This window comes from Lampetra planeri, chromosome 32 (genome assembly GCF_965212315.1).
Source record: "Lampetra planeri chromosome 32, kcLamPlan1.2.h2, whole genome shotgun sequence".
Classification (NCBI taxonomy): Eukaryota; Metazoa; Chordata; class Hyperoartia; order Petromyzontiformes; family Petromyzontidae; genus Lampetra; species Lampetra planeri.
The window spans coordinates 7,807,710-7,829,307 of record NC_136138.1 but is presented as its reverse complement, the minus strand read 5'-3'; the positions used below and the strand labels follow the sequence as shown (position 1 = coordinate 7,829,307).

Below are 21,598 nucleotides of genomic sequence, written 5' to 3'. Positions count from 1 at the left end.
CTCACATTGCTCTCCAACCCAACCCCACCCCACCCCACTCAACCCCTGCCTCTCTCCCACCCCTCCCCAGGCAGACCCCGGGAACCCGTCCCGGTCCACTCCACCATCACTTCGCTCCGGCGCCCCGAACACGCCGGGCGCGTTCTTTGCACGCAACGCGATATCGTTCTCCCTGCATGCTCGGTCACTCGCCGAATCTCTTCTCTTATCTATCTCCCTCGACCCCCGCCCGCCCGCCCGCCGACTTACCGCTAAACAACAAGAGGCTCGTCTCGGAGTTGCGTCTGACGATAGCCCTACCGGTTCCGACTCCCACGACCCGCTCGCCGTTGTGGAGTTAGTATCGACGTAGTTGCGTGCGCACGTGGTGGGGGGCCCGGGGGGGGGTGTTCGTGGTCGTCTAAAGCTTCACGCTCGTGGTCCAAGTCGCGGGGCAAAGCGCGTTGGGACGTTTCCTCTTTTTTCCCGTGCCCGTCTAAGAAGGCGCGTTACTTACCCCACGATCGATTCTTCACTTTGCAACCGCGGACTAATGTGGGTTGTGTTCAACTAGAGAGGGGGGCATTGGGGGGGGGGGGGGGGCGCGCAGCGCAGAGGAGGTCCGACAAAGTCAACCGTGAGTTCTCTCGTTCATTTGTTTCGCTCGATGTAAGTTGAGCAATTCATGAGCACACGACGCCGCCGTAATTGCTTTACATTTAATCCGACCGCCCATGCTTTGAAGAGTTAAATCATCTACATTCGAGTGTCTAACACATCGCTACATACGCCATATAGAGCGAGACACCGCATATCCATATATACGTTTATACACACACGCACATATACACACACATACACAAGCACATATTCACACACATACACACACACACATATATATAAACACACACATATACACACATACACAAGCACATATACACACACACATATACACACACACGCACATATACACACACACACATATATATACACACACACGCACATATACACACACACACATATACACACACGCACATATACACACACACACACACGCACATATATACACACACACACATATACACACACACATATATACACCCACATATATACACACACACATACACACACACACATACACACACACATATATACACCCACATATATACACACACACATACACACACGCACATATACACACACACACATGTACACACACACACGCACGTGCGTCTGTGCATGACACCGCAGACTGAGTGAGAACCAGCACAACAACAACAACAAGCCGTCACTAAGTAGCGAAGTCACCACGTCGCTTGTGCCAGCCTAGGTGCACATTGAGGCCACACGACGCTCACACGCACGCACATCGACACACACACACACGGGAGGCTATTCACACTGACACACTCACACACACACAGGAGGCTATTCACACTGACACACTCCCACAGGAGACGATTCACACTGACACACTCACACACACATAGGACGCTATTCACACTGACACACTCACACACACGGGAGGCTATTCACACTGACACTCTCACACACACACGGCAGGTTATTCACACTGACACACTTACACACACGGGAAACTATTCACACTGACACACACACAGGAAACTATCCACACTGACACACTCACACACACAGGAAACTATCCACACTGACACACTCACACACACAGGACGCTATTCACACTGACACACTCACACACGGCAGGCTATTCACACTGACACTCACACACACACACAAGAGACGATTACATAGTCCGCCGGGGCAAAGTGTGGAAGTTAGCGAGCACCTATTGAGGCTTCACTCTATCCGACACACACTCTCACTCAGACACACACTCACATTCCCTCACTCAAACACACTCACTCACTCAAACACACACACACTCTCACTCAAACACACTCGCTCACTCAGACACACACTCTCACTCAGACAACCACACATACTCTCTCACTTAGGCACACTCCCTCACTCACACTCCCTCACTCAGACACACACACACACTCGCTCACTCAGACACACACTCTCACTCAGACACCCACACACCCTCAATTAGACACACTCACTCACTCAGACACACACCGACACACACGCTCCCTCACTCAGACACCCACACACACTCTCTCACTTAGACACACATACTCCCTTACTTAGACGTACACGCTCACTCAGACTCCCATACTCTCACCCAGACAACCCACACAACACACTCACTTCTCTCTCACCACTCTCACCCAGACAACCCACACAACACACTCACCCAGACAACCCACACAACACACTCACTCAGACTCTCACCACTCTCACCCCGACAACCCACACAACACACTCACTCAGACAACACACACTCACTCAGACTCTCACACCGACCGACACACACGCAGACCACGCGTCGAGCCGAGACTCGGGGCGAGACCGACTCCCTCCACCGAGCAGTCCGGAGCGAGCCTCCCTGCCCTGCCCCGACTCTCTATGCGCCCTCATGTACATCTATGAGGGCCAGCGGCGCCGGCTACAGCCTCACCCCGCCATGATGCACGCGCCTCATCTGCACGCCGAGATGTTGGCCGTGCCCTTCAGGCCCAAGGTGCTGGTTCAATCCCAGCGGCGGCGCTACCGCTCGTTCATGATCGAGGACATTCTCTCGGCGCCCGCTGCGGCTGCTGCAGCTGCTGCCGCTGCAGCTGCAGCAGCAGCCGCGGCAGCTTCGGTGACCTCTTCGTCGACGTCGTTGTTGTTATCGTCGTCATCGTCCTCGTCGTCGTCGTCTTCATCGTCGTCGTCTTCGTCGCCGCCGCCGCGGCTTCTCAAGCCGCTGTCGAGACCCGCGGCGGAGTTGTTGGGGCTCGGGATCCACGCCGCGTTCCTCTCGCCTCCTCCTCCACCTCCTCATCATCATCATCATGCTCATCATGCTCGCTACCACGAGGCGCACGGTGAGTCGCGTGCAGGGGACGCGTGGACAGCCCCCCCCCCCCCCGATCTCCCACCACCACCACCACCACCCCCCCGGTGTGTTTGTGCAACAATTAGGATTGTTTTTTTTAAACATCGATTGCTTATTTTTTTTGGAGACAGACAAAGATCCCCCCTCGCTCCCCCACCTCCATAGAGTAGCCTTCACAGACTGTTGGGGCAAGTGCTGTTAGCGAGCAGCAAGCAGCACCTATGAAGGCCGCCACGGGGGTGGGTTGGGCCATCCACAACACCGAGCCGCCTTTGTCCCCTCAGCGCTGATATTTTACACACCGCACCAGGTACTCATTTAAGGCTGAATCGACCTAGGGGAGGCCCAAGGACCGCTTCAGATAATAGTCTCTGGAATTGTCCCGGAGCGGGAATGGAACCCGGGTCGCCAGGTTCGTATCGCAGCGTAGCGCTAACCGCTGCAGACACATCGAGTGTGTCGTGGAAAGCTTCCTTGAATGGGACATGCCGTTTGCAAGCGTGTCCGCCGTGTGGAGTATGTGTATGTATGTTTGTTGAACTTCTTTCACACCGTGCGTAGCCAACGGTGCTAATCGAGTGGCAAGTAATTACACGTACACACAAAGATCCCCCCCCCCCCACCCGTATAGCCTTCACAGACTTTTGGGGCAAGTGCTGTTTGCGAGCATCTCACACACGCACACGTATCCACACGTGCACAGGATCTGGCTGTTGATTTTTAAAATTAAATCTCAGAGCGTTAATGCCGCGTCATCTCCCGAAAGGGGCCCATGCCCAACAGGCGGGATCGCATGACGGTCTCAGTCGCGAAAATAACACAAATATTAACACCCACAGCACAATCATCATCATTATGATTTAGCCAGGGTCGATTCACCGCTAGCCGCCCAAAGCCGCCAAACGTCTGATTCCGTATCCCCCGACATATCACGATGTGCGCATTAATATGGTTATGTTCATAGACTCAGCCGGTGTGAGCATCGGCAATGGGGAGACAAAGGCGGCCGGGTGTCGTGCTGGTGTAAGCCTGTACATTATATAGCGACAGTCCGTCACCTATCCTCGTGTCGTGCGAGTGTACGTAGCTTGGTACCTCTACACCAATATGCGCGCTCGCTTGGTTTCATAGCAATTATCCATTTAGCACGTGCGGTGTAGCCTACATGTATATGTACCCACACATAGTTCGATGTCAGTTTACTGCTGGATGAAAAACTGTATAGCAGGCGACGTTTCGGGCAATGACCCGTCTTCATATCACAGTAAACAAACACACGTGCGCATAGATGTTGATTTGAAGCTTTCGTGACTGCAGGAATCCATACTCGTTGGTTCTCTCGGTAAAGTCAAAGCTACGCTTTCTCACCTGATGCGCCCGAAACGTCGTGATTTATTTTATTTTATATTATATCCGAGTGACTTTACCGAAAGACCCAAATAGTATGCTCGTATATCCTTAGTCCCGTTATGAAAGTGCGCGTGTCGTGTTTATGTGTCGGAGTACGCATCGGCTGTGTGTGGAGTTAGCCCATCGCACGCGTACGGGAATGGAATTAGAGGCGCAAATGTTTACGCTTATCAGTAAGACGCGGCAATCGAAGTTGTTCTTGTACGCGTCGCATCCACCTGCTGGATTAAGACCATTTAGAAACGGCAAACGGCCCCATTTGTTCATGTTAAATTACGTTGCGATGCTGTTCAGTCTGCAATTCCGTTACCGTGGAATTGAGCATGCGTTAGTATCCATAGCCCTAAATACTCTAGAGTCACAGTCCTATATACTATAGAGACAGTCCTATATACTCTATATCCATAGTCCTATATACTCTAGAGACACAGTCCTGTATACTATATATCCATAATCCTCTATACTCTAGATACACAGTCATATCTACTATAGATCCATAATCATATATACTATACCGTATATGTAATGTGTATGTAGACTACGAAAAGAAGTTACACGTGTATTTACGGATGGATTTCTCACTCGATATTTTCCGGAACGCTGCAAAGGTGGCTTGCAGCAAGAGACGAAGGCATGGACGGCGTAAGGCACTACCACTACAAGAGTTACAAGATGTTTTATATTCATAAGAACCGGATATTATTGTACGCGAAATGATTTCCTATAGTCCTATATGAACGGGTCTAAAAACAAAATTCGATATGGCCAAAATTAAAGGAGCCCGGTTTGGATGTGTCGTGGCCAAAATGATTCCCGGCATGTTGTGTCGGAGTGTTCGACGGTAGAACCCCCCCCCCCCCGTCTATGCACGCGCGTAGTGAACACGTGGGGAGCGGTGGTGCAGCGGTTAGCGCGCTGCGCTGCGAACCGCGGCGACCCGAGTTCAATTCCCGCTCGCGGCCAACGCCAATGAAGATTATCTGAGCAGGTCCTGGAACTCCCCTAGGTCTACTCAGCCTCAAATGAGTACCTGGTGCGGTGTGTAAACATCGCCACTGGGGAGACAAAGGCGGCCGGGCGTCGTGCTGGTCACGCCACCCCCTCGTGCGCCGTGTCACGGCGGTCGTAGGCGCTCGCTAGCAGCACTTCACCCTCCAGCCTGTTGAGACTATACGGGGTATCTTTGTTTTCGTATTGAAGACAAAGATGTATAAACGTAGCGACATATGTATGCTGTTCTAACTTTTATCAACCCGTTATTTTTTGCGTAAGTCCACGGTATGCATATTTACATAAACGTGAGCGCACGGTCATAATTCCATAGATCCCATGGCCCATACCATAACATGTCTGGGTACAGCCCCTTGGCAATCCACTGCTGGATGAGGGCCTATCCTAAGGGTGTGCGGTTTGCGGGGGGGGGGGGGGGGTATTTGACCATACTTCACCGCGTTGGTTAACACGGGTAGGTGAACGTGTACACGCGCCTTGCATGTGCATTGTATTCTACAATTAACGAATATATCCTACATATATAGAACATGTGATTTATAATCTAGCCGATAGACTACATTATGTAATAAAATGTGTACATTTCGTGCACATGCAAGTATAAAACTGGCGTTCAGAACTAATAGATTGCAACTGAAATGTACGCGTGATGAAATGTAAGTCTATACATCTGTATAGACAAAATGTGTTTGCTTAGATCCATAGCCCTCTAACTTACATGCTATATATACGGTATATAAATTTAATAATAAAATAATGTTAGTTGTCAATCCGCTGCGGATGGTCTAAAGGGGCTGCCATGGGTTGGTTTAGAATTCGCTCGCCACTGATGTTAGCCGTGACTTAGACTCGAACTCAGGCCGTCGGTTCCATACGCGCAGTGACCTAACCTCTCTGCCACCGTCACCACGACCGCCACCCATAATACACTTTGTAAGTGCAGTGTTTACTTAGGTCGATGCGAAACGAACTGCAGCATTCTAGATTTGAAGTTTTCGTGACTGCAAGGGTCCCATACTCTTTGGTTATTTCGGTAAAGTCACGTGGGTATAAGATAAATTAAATCACGACGTTTCGGGCGCAACACAAGCACCCATCATCATCGCTTTCCCACTTGATGATGGACGCTTGCTTGTGTTGCGCCCGAAACGTCGTGATTTATTTTATTTTATACCTACGTGACTTTACCGAAAGACCCAAAGAGTATGGACTGCATCATGTATCGCATGCACGTAAATGTGGGTACGAGCTTACGGCGCCATGGCCACGACCTCTCATTCATTTCAATGCGGGTGGAGCGGTGGCGCATCGGTTAGCGCAGTGAGCTCTGATCCAGGGCCCCCAGTGAGATCACCAACCCGCACTGCCTGACCAGCGTGGTGAAGTATGGTCAATCAACCGTCACGGCGCGAGGAGGCATCCATCCAGCAGTAGATTTGACATACGGGTGTGAATCATCATTGTGATATCAGAATGACACAGCACTCCTGTAAGAAGAAAACAAAAACCAACCGGTTCTAATGAAACTTTAATCTATTCATCGGCTGCTTGCGTTGTGGCCGAAACGTCGTGAGAATTGTATTTTATTATGTTTATTTTTATTATTTTATTATTATTTTTCTTCTACGTGACTTTACCGAAAGAACCAAGAAGATGAATCCCTGCAGTCACGAAGCTTTAAATCGAAATCTATTCATTTGTCAACTTAAACATTCCCCAAGATGTCTCAGGGTTCCACCACGGTGTGACACGTCGGTTGCCTCTCTGCTTTGGAGACGGGCCATTGCATGAAACGTTCAGCGTTGCTGTTTAACATTCATAAAAGACAATGTTAAAGACCAACGCGACTGCGTTGTTTCTACATGTATGTAACATGTTTGTATGCACGTTGAACTTCATTCGCACCGTACGCAGCCAACCGCGCTCATCGGAGGTGAGTGCGGAAGGACAAGAGACTGAAAAATAAAAATGCATTTCTAAAGTAGCGAGTTTTCAATCGAGGAAGGGAGAGCGTTCCAGACGGCCGCATGCAGCATTCAGCTACGTATCCCTATATATTGCAACATGCACTTTGTAAAAAAAAAAAAAGTGCAGTGCATGTTACATTCACCGATTTGCTGCGTGTGTATATATATTTACTCGATGTCAGAGTAACCTGTAGCGCCATTCAGCCGGCTCTGTATTGGCTTTAGCGTCGCACTCCGGGGAGAGGCAAATGACTTGGTTCGCTGATGACAGGGGGATCATCGTGTCTGTGTAAGAGTGGTGGGGTGGGCAGTTGTGCAGTGGCTAGCGCGCTACGTTACGAACCCGGTTCCCGCTCACGGAACGACACCGATTATCTGATCCGGTCCTGGTCCTCCCCTAGGTCGACTCGGCCTCAAAATGGGTACCTGATTGCGGTGCGTAAACATCGCCGCGAGGAAGACCGGTCGTGATGCTGGCCACCCACCCCCTCGTGTGCTGTTCCGGCCTTCATCGGTGATCGCTAACTGCACTTGCCCCAACAGTCTGTTTAGGCTGTACGGGGGATCTTTGTCTTTGTTTACATCGGTGACACCGCAGTACACAAAGTGGTATCTGAAACCTCTCATTGGCCTACACCTAGGTCGACTCAGCCTTTAATTGAGCCGTTAAAAGTGCGCCGCGTCACCTCCAGCCACTGGGGAGACAAAGGTGGCCGTGGGGTGGTGCCGACCCACAACAATCGTGATTCGTTCATACAACTGTTTAAATAGGTGCTCGCAAACAGCACCTGTCACCACGATCTATACGCGGCTGGATATATCACGGTGTTGTATAGGAGATAGATAAATAGCCTCTATATGACGGTGTTAATATAAACGATTCAATTAATATTCGTCTAATTGAAAACTATTTCTAGATATGTTGGTAAAGTTTTCTTAACTAAGTTGCTGCCACTTAAGAGATTATCACGAGCACATATCCCGTTAAAATGTAAACAAGGCTACGCACATACATTTTACTAATAATTTACAGACGGTATAATATGCATAACTTAATTATTCCGAAATTGCGAAATATTTCTCCAGTAATTTCTTTATAATTGTATTTCAATGTGAGTGTGCTTGCGTGTGGTTATATTACTATAAGATGAACTGGGGAGCGGTGGTGCAGTGGTTGGCATACTGCACCATGGACCGGACTACCCGAATTTGATTCCCGCTCAGGACCAACACCAGTGACGATTATCCCAAGCAGTCCACGGGCCTCCCCTAGGCGGACTCAGCCTTAATTGAGTGCCCGGTGTGAAGTGTAAACATCGCTACTGGGGAGACAAATGCAGCCGTGCGTGGTGCTGGCCTTCTCACCCCTTCGTGTGCTGTTCCAGCCTTCATAGGTGCTCGCTAACAGCACTTGCCCTAACAGTCTGTTGAAGGCTATACGGGGGATCTTTGTCTTCGCGTCGTGGGTGTCAACCTGCTTTTTATCGGCTTTAGCGTCAGTCTTACAAAACGTATCCATAAAAAAAGAACAGTTATTTAAAATATGATGTCAGATTTTGGCATCAGCACTCTTCATAACCTCCGGATGTAATCTTTTGTAAACCTTGATTAACTCGCATTTGAATAAAATGCAGATCGATTTTTTTTAAGTTGTAGGATTAAACCTGACCGACATCTAGACAACGCGTCTGCTTTTTGTCTCTTATAGAACGCCGTTAGGACGTACGTCAGTTTAATTATACGCTTTAATTAAATATTTATACTCTATAATTATACGACATTAGATGTAACAGCGGGTGGAGCGGTGGCGATGTGCTTAGCGCATTTTCGCGAACGCCCAATTTGGCCAACCATTTTCTGACCAGCGTGGTGAAGTATGGATGTCTCCAGTGACCGAAGGACGGTAGGCAGGTCTTCAGCCAGCTCTATTAAGGTACTGTACGTATGTGTGTAGAGTGTGTTGAACTTCTTTCGCACCGTACGTAGCCAACCGGGGGAAGGATACATAGACACCGCGAGTATAAAAGTGAATGAATTGGCCCTATGCAGGTAAGCGGATGTTGCAGAACATTCATTAGAGAAATTAAGCTCCCTTTGCCGATGTCAATAAACATCGGGCAGTTAACGAGCATTGGTTCGAGCAAACGTCAACTGCTGATGAGACACTTAGTGGCGAACCCAGGTTCAGTGTTGCTTGCATTGAAGCAACGCTGCTGCTGAGATGTACTCCTGCGATGCCGTGTAGTCTATGAGTTCTGTAAAGCACAAACATGATTTAGTTTTACATGTGCCGAGACGTCCTTTGTTTGGAAGCATGCGTTACTTATTTCGTGATATATGTGTACGGTGTATGATATGATACGTAAATATACCGGAATGTGTGAGAGTGTTTTTTTTTAAATTATATAATCGACTTCGGAAATACCTTTCACTATAACCGACACTTTCAATGCTCGCAGTATCAAGTAACATGCACGTGTATGTTGACCATGCACCGTGGTAACATGTTAACATGTATGTGTTAACCTGATATCTATTCCCTATCACGGCTCACATCAGCGGCGAATTACATCTGAAACGAGGTCCTGGGTCAACCCCCCCCACCATCCTCTCCCCAATATTCACCGAGCCCGCACTCACCATTGTGGTGAAGTATGGTCAATCGACACCTGTGACTCTCACGACGTGGGGAGGCCTTCCTCCAGCAGTGGATTGACTAAGCTAAGCTTATAATAATAATATCCCATTACTTCTACGCACAGCTAGTTCAGAGTTCCCACTATAGGGTTAAAGTAATTCTACCCCAAGAGTCATACTATACAGTATATATATTTGTTCTTAGCCACGCAATCGTGTGTACTTTTAATGACACATTTAATGATTGCGTGATATTGCCGAATCGGCGGACATTGATTTAATTTGCAACTTAAAGTCATTACAAAAGCGTCATTACAGTGAAATACACGCAGGTGAATACAAAGATCCCCCGTGTAGCCTTAACAGACTATTGGGGCAAGTGCTGTTAGCGAGCAGCACCTATGAAGGCCGGCACGGTACACGAGGAGGTGGATGGCGAACATCGCGCCCGGCCGCCTTTGTCTCTCTGGGAGTGATGCTGTACTCATTTGAGGCCGAGTGGACCTGGGGGAGAGGTTCGGCACGGAGTGAGATGATAATCGTTACCGGTGGTGACAAGTGAGGTTGGGAGTCGAACTCGTGTGGCCGGGGTTCGTAGCGCAGCGTGCTGACCGCTACGCTGCGGCTACACACGCGTACACACCGCCTATGCATACACACCGCCTATGTATAGACCCCAACAATGCGTACACACTACCAATGTGTACACACACGCGTACAATATGTGCTCGTGTTCCCATGTGAACGTCCACAATTGATAGGGCGTCGCGGTGGTGGGATGTTCACGACCTCGCCTGGTGTACAGGAGGTCGTGGGTTCCAGCCCGACCCTGACGCCTGCTGCTGTATATTTGGAGTTTGCGTGTCTCTCTCTCATCATGATCACGGTGGCTAGGAGATGTTAACGACCTCGCCTGGTATACAGGAGGTCGTGGGTTCGATCCCGACCCTGACGCCTGCTGCTGTATATTTGGAGTTTGCGTGTATCTCTCTCATTATGATCACGGTGGCTAGGATATGTTAACGACCTCGCCTGGTATATAGGAGGTCGTGGATTCGATCCCGACCCTGACGCCTGCTGCTGTATATTTGGAGTTTGCGTGTCTCTCTCTCATCATGATCACGGTGGCTAGGAGATGTTAACTACCTAGCCTGGTATACTGGATGTCGTGGTTTCGATCCAGACACTGATAATGCCTGCTGTACAGGGTGTTAAAAAAAAGATCCGATTTGAAATCGCTATATCTTTTAAATTGGGTCCATCATTTTGAAACACCTTGTATATTTGGAGTTTGCGTCTCTCTCTCTCTCATCATGATCACGGTGGCTATGAGATGTTAACTACCTCGTCTGGTACACAGGAGGTCATGGGTTCGATCCCGACCCTGACGCCTGCTGTATATTTGGAGTTTGCGTGTCTCTCTCTCCGTGATCTCGTGGATTTTGTCTCCAGGTTCCGCTCCGAGGTTTTATTCCACATTTAGAATCAGCGTGCGTTTAGAGTATTTGGCTGCGATACATTTCCACGTGATAAGCCACTTCGTTGGGCTATCATTTGTGGCCAGGTCGCTTCTAAAAAAGAGCGACGTAGCACAGAGGGCCTTAGCTGGTATAACTAAACATAGTTTTAGATTAATTTCAACTCGTGCTGTGCGTAAGGTTCACGATATGGCTAAGGTGGTGCCCAGTATGAAACACGCAGTACGGACTACTCAACATTACCAGCACATGACAGTCGTGCATGTACCGGTCCAATATAATAACACAATTACCATATGATTTAAATAGTCTTTAACGTGCTATCGTATACAAAAGAATGCGTATGCTACCAACGTAGTATAATATAAATTATCACTGAATTCCAAGTTTGGTCAAATATGACCTTTATTAACAATATTGGCAGTTTTATAAAATAACACGCATTGTACCAATATACTGTATTTCAATGGTATGTATACTACGAGTATAATCCGTACGTATAAAACCTATATTACTAACGTGTGTGTGTATGGGAGGGGGTGCTACTGGGCCTCCCCTAGGTCGTCTCAGCCTCAAATGAGTACCCGGTGTAAATGTGTAAACATAGCCACTGGGGAGACAAAGGCGGCCGTGCGTGGTACTGGCCACCCACCCCTTCGTGTGCCGTGCCGGCTTTCATAGGTGCTGCTCGCTAACAGCACTTGCCCCTCCAGCCTGTTGAAGGCTATACGGGGGATCTTCGTCTCTGTTTTGGAGGTGATGGAGCGGTGCCACAGTGGTGAGCGCACTGCGCTTTGAACCCGAGTTCGATTCCACGCCACGGCTAACATCAGTGGCGAGCGATATCTGACCCGCCGGCAAATTGGCTCCGGCACATCTCACCAACGTGCAAATGACTCATAGCGGTGGTGAAGTACGGTCAACTAAAGACGAAGGCCCACCTCCACCCACCGTGGCGCGTTCAGCAGACCGTTGGGGCAAGTGCTGTTCGCGAGCACCTAACGCAGAAGGCAGGCATGGCCACAATCCCACCCCCCCCGCCCGCCCACCCTCCTCTGCATCAACGACAGGGCATGGGGGTGAGGGAGGGGGACCTTCATCCAGCAGTGGTTCGATAAAGGCTGCTGTGCCTCATTAGAATGACACGCGGTGGGGTGTCGCGTCTCGTATCACGCACGCGATGAAACGCGCGCGGCGCGACTTTTGCGGCCAATTAAATTAGCGGATGGCGCTTTTGCCGTTCACAATGCGCGTCTCTATTCACGAAGTCATTAAGGGGGGGGGGGGGGCACACAATAGGCAGCGGCGCGATGACAGCCAGCGATGCTGGCACCATCCGCGCCAGGGGCCCGTGGAATAGATTCAAAAATAAACCCGCCGCATAGAATGGCGCATTGGGATTTACGGATGAAATCCGCCTTACCAAATGTAAATTTTTATTATTATTCTTCTTAGATTTGCCGCATGTTTTTTGTTTGTTTGTTTGGCTGCGCTGAAGATGGGATAGAATGTTTTTGACCAACGCAGCAATCGCTTGTTTAGACCGGGGATCGCCCGACGGTGCTGATGAGACTCGCAACAAAAAGTCGATGCTTCAGCCACGCCATGCAGAGTTTTGTTTGCCCGAATTAAAAACCACGAAGCTTGCTTGTAAAAAACACTGCCTGCAAGGTGCACAGGCTGATGGGCATGATTATGTACGTGATGTGTACAGGTTTCTCTCGCTCTATGCGGGTTCGCTTTGTGCGATTTCCAAATTCGCTATATGCGGTTTGAAATGAACTTATATTCGCTTTGTGCGCCCCTGTTTCTTTGGAACGCATCTACCGCGTAAAGCGAAGGGAATAAAGCAAATGCATATTTGCATTACTCATGCATTATATACGTGATGCGTATTTATTAGTGACGTATGGATATATATGCATATTTCATGTGTAATATGTGTATTTAATATTCTATATGTTTGCTCATGTAACAACTACTAACTCTCGACCTTTCGGGGCGACTGTTCTTCTCCAGAAATATCGCAACAGTTTATTTTAAAATACATAATGCACGGCTGTCTTTCCTATCAATCCATTGCTGGATGTATGACGGCCTCCTCCATGCCGTGTCGATCATGGCCGTGGGGTGGGAGGGGTTGGTTATTTCACCATACTTCACCACGCCGGTCAGTGCGGCTGGTTGGTGACAGGAGTGGGGGGGGGGGGAGGCTGGGAATCCGAACTCAGGTTCCTCGTGTTCACAGGCCACGGTTGCGTGCTGCTAACAGCTGCGACGCCGCACCAACCAATCCCCCCCCCCCCCCAAATGTTACGGACGCGGCATCGCCGTCCCACGCGTGTCAAGTTGGAAACACATCGGAGAGGGCGTTCGCCAAACTTAGCGTTGACTTTTAGAGCGCCATGGTTTCGGAAAATAATTCAGACGGCACGTGCTTTCAAGCATCGTGTGAGCGATTGTGACGTCATCAACTCGGTCAGCTGAGCCGGCGGAGTAATTCCAGACGATGGGTTTTTTTACTTCGATAAAATCGTCTATTCATTGTCGATAATGGAAGGTGGCCGTGCAATCGACGCGTCAAAGAGTCGAATTATCGTCAATTATTAAGGTCACAAGCTGGGAGTTGTGGCGCCAATGGTTAGCGCGCCGTGCCATGTATGCACGTTGAACTTCTTTCGCACCGTACGTAGCCTGTCGTGCTAATCGGAGGTGCGGGGGAAGGACAACAATCTAAAACACAAAACATCAGTTTCGATTTAAGGCTTTCGTGACTGCAGGGATTCATCTACTTGGTTCTTTCGGTAAAGTCACGTAGAAGGGAAATAATAAAATAATACAAATAAAACATAATAAAAAAATTCTCACGACGTTTCGGCCACAACGCAAGCAGCCGTCTTCAGGTGGAGAACAGGTCTGTCTACGTGACTTTACCGAAAGAACCAATAAGAAAAAAAACATCAGTTGTTAAGAAATAAATGTTTCAATCGAGACGCTTTAAAAGTGCATCGCTCCCGATGGCTTCCGAATGAAGCGGCCGATCTCTGAGTCCCATTCCCAATCGCGCTTCGCGTCGGTGGCGAGCGATATCTGAAAAGGTCCAAGCAGCCGTCCCTCTTCAGCAACGAACCCGCACTGGCGAAGCGTGGCGGAGTACGGGCAGACAGACTCTGCGTGACCCGACTGTTCAGTTAAATGGACAAGTGTGCTTTGGACAGAAAGACGTCGTGCGTGGCGAAGAAGGGATGATCGGAATGAGAATCCGAAGATGTGTGTAGACTGGAGGAATCCGATGGGAAACGAAGCTCTCTCTTCTTCTTGGTTCTTTCGGTAAATTCACGTAGAAGGGAAGTAATAAAATAATAAAAATAAAAATCTTCACCTGAGGACGGCTGCTTGCGTTGTGGCCGAAACGTCGTGAGAATTGTTTTATTATGTTTTATTTTTATTATTTTTATTATTTTATTACTCTTCTACGTGACTTTACCGAAAGAACCAAGAAGATGAATCCCTGCAGTCACAAAAGCTTTAAATCGAAGAAGCTCTCTCTTTTTTCACCTGGCCACCTGGTCGGTGGTGGAGAGGCTGATGACGAAACGGCAGTCAAAGGAGTGCACGCACTGGAGCGCTAAGATCAGCTTTGCATGCGAAGAAGTTCACTCCGTGAAACGTTGCACGGCAGGGCCGTGTTGAGATGGCGACGGCCTTCATCCAACAGTGGATTTTTCATAATCAACGATTTTTGGGTTTAGATCGCGTTATTTATAAACATTTATAAATAACGCGATCTAAACCCAAAAATCGTTGATTATGAACAATATTGGTCGCGAAAGCCTACGTGTTAAACCAACAGTGGATTGTTCATGGCTGCTGCTGCTATGATGATGACAGTGTATGTTGTGCACAATCTATGTTCAGGCTCGCTCAGCGATCACAACTGCCGTGCACATTAAACGGGAACGGCAACGCCGCAGAGGCGACACCGGCGAGACGCACGGGGAGACGACCCGGCGACGATCGAGCCACGCGCCCGATTTCGTTCCACGACACCCAGAATTTAGTGGCAATTCGTCGTCGAATGAAATACCCCGATGAATGTAATTGAATGCTCGCGTCGGTGTGCACGTGGTGTGCAGTCGCGTTGCACATTCGTCCCCCTAAATATGTCCGAGTTGTAAACTTTTTACCGATAGTTGAAGGTGGGAGCCGCGTGGCTGTGGCCGAAACATTGGGTCCAATTACGCACGGGAGATCATCCATCGCAATGTAAATCAGTTTTATATTTAATCAGAACATACATGACGTCTGCAGTGTCGGATTAAGGTAGTGCGGGGCCTGTAGCATATGTTATAAAGGGGCCCTAAATAAAAATAAAAAACGTAAATATTAAAACACATTTTAACCTACATAGTAAAGTAATTGTATTTTTTCATTTGCTATACGGCCAGATACCACGACAAATCGCTAACCTTAAACACCCAGTGGTTCATAAAAGTTGAAGGCGGTATAGTACTATAGTAATAGAGCAAGTGCAGAATCACTGAACCGGAATTGATAATAGCTTGAAAACAATTAGCGCGGGGCACTTGAAAGTGTGGGGCCCGTAGCATATGATACTTTTGCTACAAGGATAATCCGTCATTGGACGCCTATATATATGCCAGTGTGTGTATTTATTGCTACTCATTTTTGCGTCATGCAATAATGTCATTGTAGTTGGTCGCTGGAGTTAAAACGTCTTGCAGTTAAAAAAAAATACATTGTTGGCTCTCCATGAAACTTTTATGGTCTAAAACGAACGTCGATTTAACACGTTGTCAGCTTTCGCGGCCAATGTTATGATTCATAATTGATTTTACTTTTTGGGGGTTTGATCGCCGCGTCAGTAAAAAAAAATGTCAATGTGTGTCGTATACCCCGCTTCCACCCAACACGGCCAAATAAATACAGTTGTCACCTAACGAACAGACGTCCTGGAGTTTGCATTTCATTCACGCGATCTCGCCCCTAAAATCAACCGTGAATCATATAAAATGAACATAGTTGACGACTATTTCGATTTAAAGTTTTCGTGACTGCAGGGATTAATCTTCTTGGTTCTTTCGGTAAAGTCACGTAGAAGGGAAATAATAAAATAATAAAAATAAAGCATATTCTCACGACGTTTCGGCCACAACGCAAGCAGATGTCCTCTGAGGACGGCTGCTTGCGTTGTGGCCGAAACGTCGTGAGAATTGTATTTTATAATGTTTTATTTTTATTATTTTATTATTTCCTCTGAGGACGGCTGCTTGCGTTGTGGCCGAAACGTCGTGAGAATTGCATTATTTTATTATGTTTAATTTTCATCATTTTATTATTTCCCTTCTACGTGACTTTACCGAAAGAACCAAGAAGATAGTTGACGACTGTTTTAAAACTTCGTGTAAACTTTGTCTACATAGAGAGGACACGTGTGTGTGTGTGTGTCGTGGAGCCGTGGCACGGCCGTTGGTGCACCGAGCTTCGCTCCCTGGCCAAGGCCAAACATCGGTGGCAATTCACGGTAGAAGAACCGGTCCTGGGCAACCCGTTCGGAATCGGAATATATTTATTTGTCCTGGAGGAATCCGATGAGCTACACAGTTTTCAAGTTTCAAGTTTCATTTATTAGGTATAGCCCTGTGAGCCATTCGGCTCTTGAATCGGGTGCAACCGCAACAAACAAAAAACCAAAAACATGAACAAGAACACATCTTAAAGTGACTATGTGCAAACAGAAAATCCAAGAAAAGACAGTAAAATATTGCAGAAAAAGCACCGTACACCAACACCACAGCTCTTTTCCACAACAGATGCCCACCAATCAGATGTCACAGATTCAGCAACCCGCACTCATGGGCGCGGTGAAGCATGACCACGTAACCACCACGTGCAGCTGTTGGGTTTGTAAATTACGTATTTATATTTTTTACTGATATAAATAATCATGTGTTATTGCCGGAAAGGGTAAACAAAAAAGTTTCTTATTTTTTCATCATCGTGATACGGGCAAAAAAAATGGTCCCGTAGATGATATGTATTGTGAGTGATATATAATTGCGCTTGCAATGTTATCCAAGTATGTGCAAACATTTGTATGCGAGCCTTTTGCCCGTCCAAGGACGGGTGTATTGCAGTAAATCTGAAACTTGCAAGGGAAAAGCAGACCGCGACGTGATATATTCACTGCATCAATTCGTGTGCAATTTGTGAGGGCGCGGTGACACAGACCTATTTCCTTTTAAGGTTATAATCCCTTGTTCATCACGACGTCCTTTTTACTTCGATGTCTCAACAGCGTTACGGAGATCACGTGACGTGAGGGTTCTGCCTTTGTAGTGAGGGTTGTGAGTTGACGCCGAGGAGGGGGGAGGAGGCGCCTCGCCCCCCCATGTGGAGTGACGTCACCCGCTAATTAATATTGATAAGGGGGGTGTCCATTTGGAAGACGTCACCTTATAATGATTATTAATGAGTGGCTGTTCGATGTGGAGTAACGTCACCTGCTAATGATTATTAATTAGGGGGGAGTGCTACATGTGGAGTGACGTCACCTGCTCATGATTATTAATGAGGGGGGTGGGTTCATGTGTAGGATGTTACCTGCTCATGAATATTAACGAGGGGGGCTGGTCGACGTGGAGTGACGTCACGCGCGGGACACAGACATTCTTGGCTCATGATAGTAGTACATTGTAGGAGTAAGCAAATTGTCACGAATAATGCTTGTTGCCGATTCTGATTAAGAATCAATATCGTCGAATTGACTCGATGACGATTCTCACGCAGCTTGGGAAGGCCTTCATCCAGCAGCGGATTGAACACGTGCGAATGACTACCATGTTGATGTGATAATTGTTTTTTTATCCTTTTATCTGGCAACAAAACTGACACCTTTTTTACAAGGAGTCATGTTTGCATAGACCACAATACCTGCAGTCATAATGCAAACAAAGAACACAACTCTGATAATGTATGCACTGTCCTTGAAGTTGAATACTTGATTTTTTGTTTGCATTATGACTGCAGGTATTGTGGTCTATGCAAACATGACTCCTTGTAAAAAAGGTGTCAGTTTTGTTGCCAGATAAAAGGGTAAAAATCCAATTATCATATTTTTTACTGGCAAATGAGATTCCAATGGTGATGTTGATGTTCTTAGTATTTCTATGATGATGATGATGAAGACGACGAATTCACTGATGATGATGATTACATGTTACTTATTCCCGATGATGATGGATAGTCCATTGTGACTCTCACCTAAATGCACGAGAACAAACAGTGATCATTTTCCTGTACGAATCGGGCGAAGGTGACGAACGGTGATGGATGAGCGACGATCGATCACCGGGTGCGACCGGACCCCGATGCGTGCGCGCGCGTGAGCCCCGTGTGGGGGGTGAGGGGGGGGGGAGCCACCCCCCCCCCACCTTTCCCCCCTCCCTCTCACCCCCTCCAACCCCCTCCCCAACTCCCCTTAACGAGCACCTGGAGGAAGCGACGCGTTCGTTGGTTAATTGGATTTCAAGATTCACTCAAAGGGGAACTCGCCCGGGGAATTGCCCGCGCGTTGCGACGCATTCCCCTGCCCCCCCGCTCGCGTAGCGAAGCAAAATACAAAGGTCCCCCGGATAGCCTCGACAGACCGATTGGGGCAGGTGCTGCGAGCGAGCAGCACCTTGTAAAGGTCGTCGACGCGTCACGCGAGGCGATGATGCGGGCAGCCACCACGCACGGCCGCCTGTGTCTGTGGGCATTGTTTACGCATCGCAACAGGTACTCATTTGCGGCTGAGTCGACCTAGGGGAGTCACCCATACGCACACGCCCATCGAATTGACACTGGCGTATTAGAGGTAATGCCTCTTACAGACCAATTCAGACCGTATTGGTGACCCCGTGCCCCTTATAAACCTCAACCTTCAACCTACAAAGTCCCATCACAAGGCAGAAACACAAACAAAGAGACAAACACAAAATGTTTTGCCCGTATTGAATCTGCTGTTGGCCGTATGGACCTGAAAACTCAATTTCCCTGTACAAGAATACGGGGTAAACCGTATGGGGGTTGACAGGTATGCCTTACATACTGTGGTACTGCTGTGTGTGTATATATATATACCTACTCCTGTGTGTTGTTTCGTAATCACAATAGTGAATTTGTGTTATTACAGACGCATGTGCTGTGTGCGACTTAGGTAACGCACACATACCTACACGTACCTACACGTACGTCAGAGCGGGATTATCCCAGTAGCACAAGCATCACATGCCACGGACCCCGCACTTTCAAGGGCCTCGCGCTAAATGCTTTCAAGCTATCAATTCCGGTTCAGTGATTCTGCACTTGCTCTATTACTATAGTACCATACCGCCTTCAACTTGGATGAACGACTGGGTGTTTAAAGTTTGCGATTTGTCGTACTATCTGGTTCTATAGCAAATGAAAAAATGCAATTACTTTACTATGCAAGTGAAAAATGTCAGTTTTAATATTTACGTCTTTTTTTTATGAAGGGTCCCTTTATAACATCATGCTACAGGACCCGCACTAGCTTAATCCGGCACTGCCGTACCTACAACTGTGGTAGCACTCAACTAATGCTAGTGTGATTGCTGTTGTATGTATGCATGTATTACATAGACATACAACGACGATGATACGAGATATGGCTAGGCGTATTACATACAATAAAATGCGTGTTATGTATTATATCTATGTATGTATGTGTTACATATTATAAAACATGTATAGAATATTATATATGTATGTCTACACGCATCCAACTGCAATAACGCGCGTATCTGCTCCTGTCATTGCACAGGTATGTGTTAAATGTTTAACATGTGTATCTATTTATAAGGACCAGTGTGATTTGTGTTAAAGTGGAGTTTGTAGGAGGGACCCGGCACACTCAGGTTGCAGAGTTTCTGTTCCTGGGTTCGGTTTGTGCGATTTCGCTCCATATATGCGGCTCACCGATTTCGACACAAAATTCGCTGTATGCGGTTTGAATTCACTCATATGCGTGACATGCGGTCAGACGTGGGACAACATTGTCTGTGTACTGTGTGTGTACTCTGTGTGTGTACTGTGTGTGTACTGTTTGCGCTACTCGGCTGGCAGCTGCCTCATTGTGCGGTTTCGCTTTGTGCGCCCTTTGTTTTGCGAACGCATCTACTACTGCTACGACCACCGCATAAAGCGAGGCAAACCTGTATATCGTGTAATAAGCGCATGAAGTGCGCCAACCACTGCAGCCACGGCTCAAGATAGTAAGTCGGCTAATCAGATGCAGAATTCTTTATTCATGCACGTGTATGTGCCAATGGGAATTGTGGTGTACACGTGTGAGTGTGTTTGTGTGTGTGTGTTTGTGTTTGCTGCTTTTGGCTGGGAAACAAGCGAATCGCACCATATTAGTGTAATTGTGTACGCAATTGTGTGTGTGTGGATGTGTGTATGTATGTTGGACTTGTTTCGCGCCGTACGCAACCGAGCGTGCCAATGGGAGGGGGGGGGGAAGAAATGTGATTCCTGTTCACGGCCAACTTAACCGGTGGCCACGATCTGAACCGGTCTTGGGCCTCTTCTAGGTCGACTCAGCCTTAAACAAGTACCTGGAACGGTGTGTAAACCTCGCCATTTATCCCCCTGTAATTGTGTGTATACACCTGTGTGATTGTGTGTGTGTATACACCTGTGTGATTGTGTGTGTGTGTGTATACCTGAGTGATTGTGTGTGTGTGTATACCTGTGTGATTGTGTGTGTATGTGTACCTGTGTGATTGTGTGTGTGTGTACACCTGTGTGATTGTGTGTATGTACACCTGTGTGATTGCTATTTATAGAACCGTGTGCTCTGAGTAAAGGAAAACTGAACTCATTCTACAATATAAAAAAATGGAATTTAATAATATCAGTAACAAACTTATATAGGTGACGTTTCGTGCAACGGTACTGCCTCATATCAGAGAGATGCTATGAAAAAGGGCCATTGCCCGAAACGTCGGTTAGTCTATATTTAGTCCTCATTGTGGCAGTCGTGTTGGCGAATGCGTCATACTATTGTTACTGTCAATGCAGTATCATAGCAATGTGTGTATGCATCTGTTTAAGTGCTTGTG

General features: G+C 47.6%; 1 protein-coding gene across 1 annotated transcript in view; it reads left to right on the top strand.

Annotated features, from left to right (window-relative positions):
• The first annotated feature begins 614 nt into the window (after positions 1-614).
• Positions 615-21,598, top strand: part of LOC144729505 (uncharacterized) — a 35,990-nt gene continuing 15,006 nt past the window's right edge. Inside the window, exon 1 of the mRNA XM_078609841.1 lies at positions 615-2,933. Coding sequence (XP_078465967.1) covers positions 2,480-2,933 — 454 coding nt within the window. The 5' untranslated portion in view covers positions 615-2,479. The remainder of the gene's footprint in view (positions 2,934-21,598) is intronic.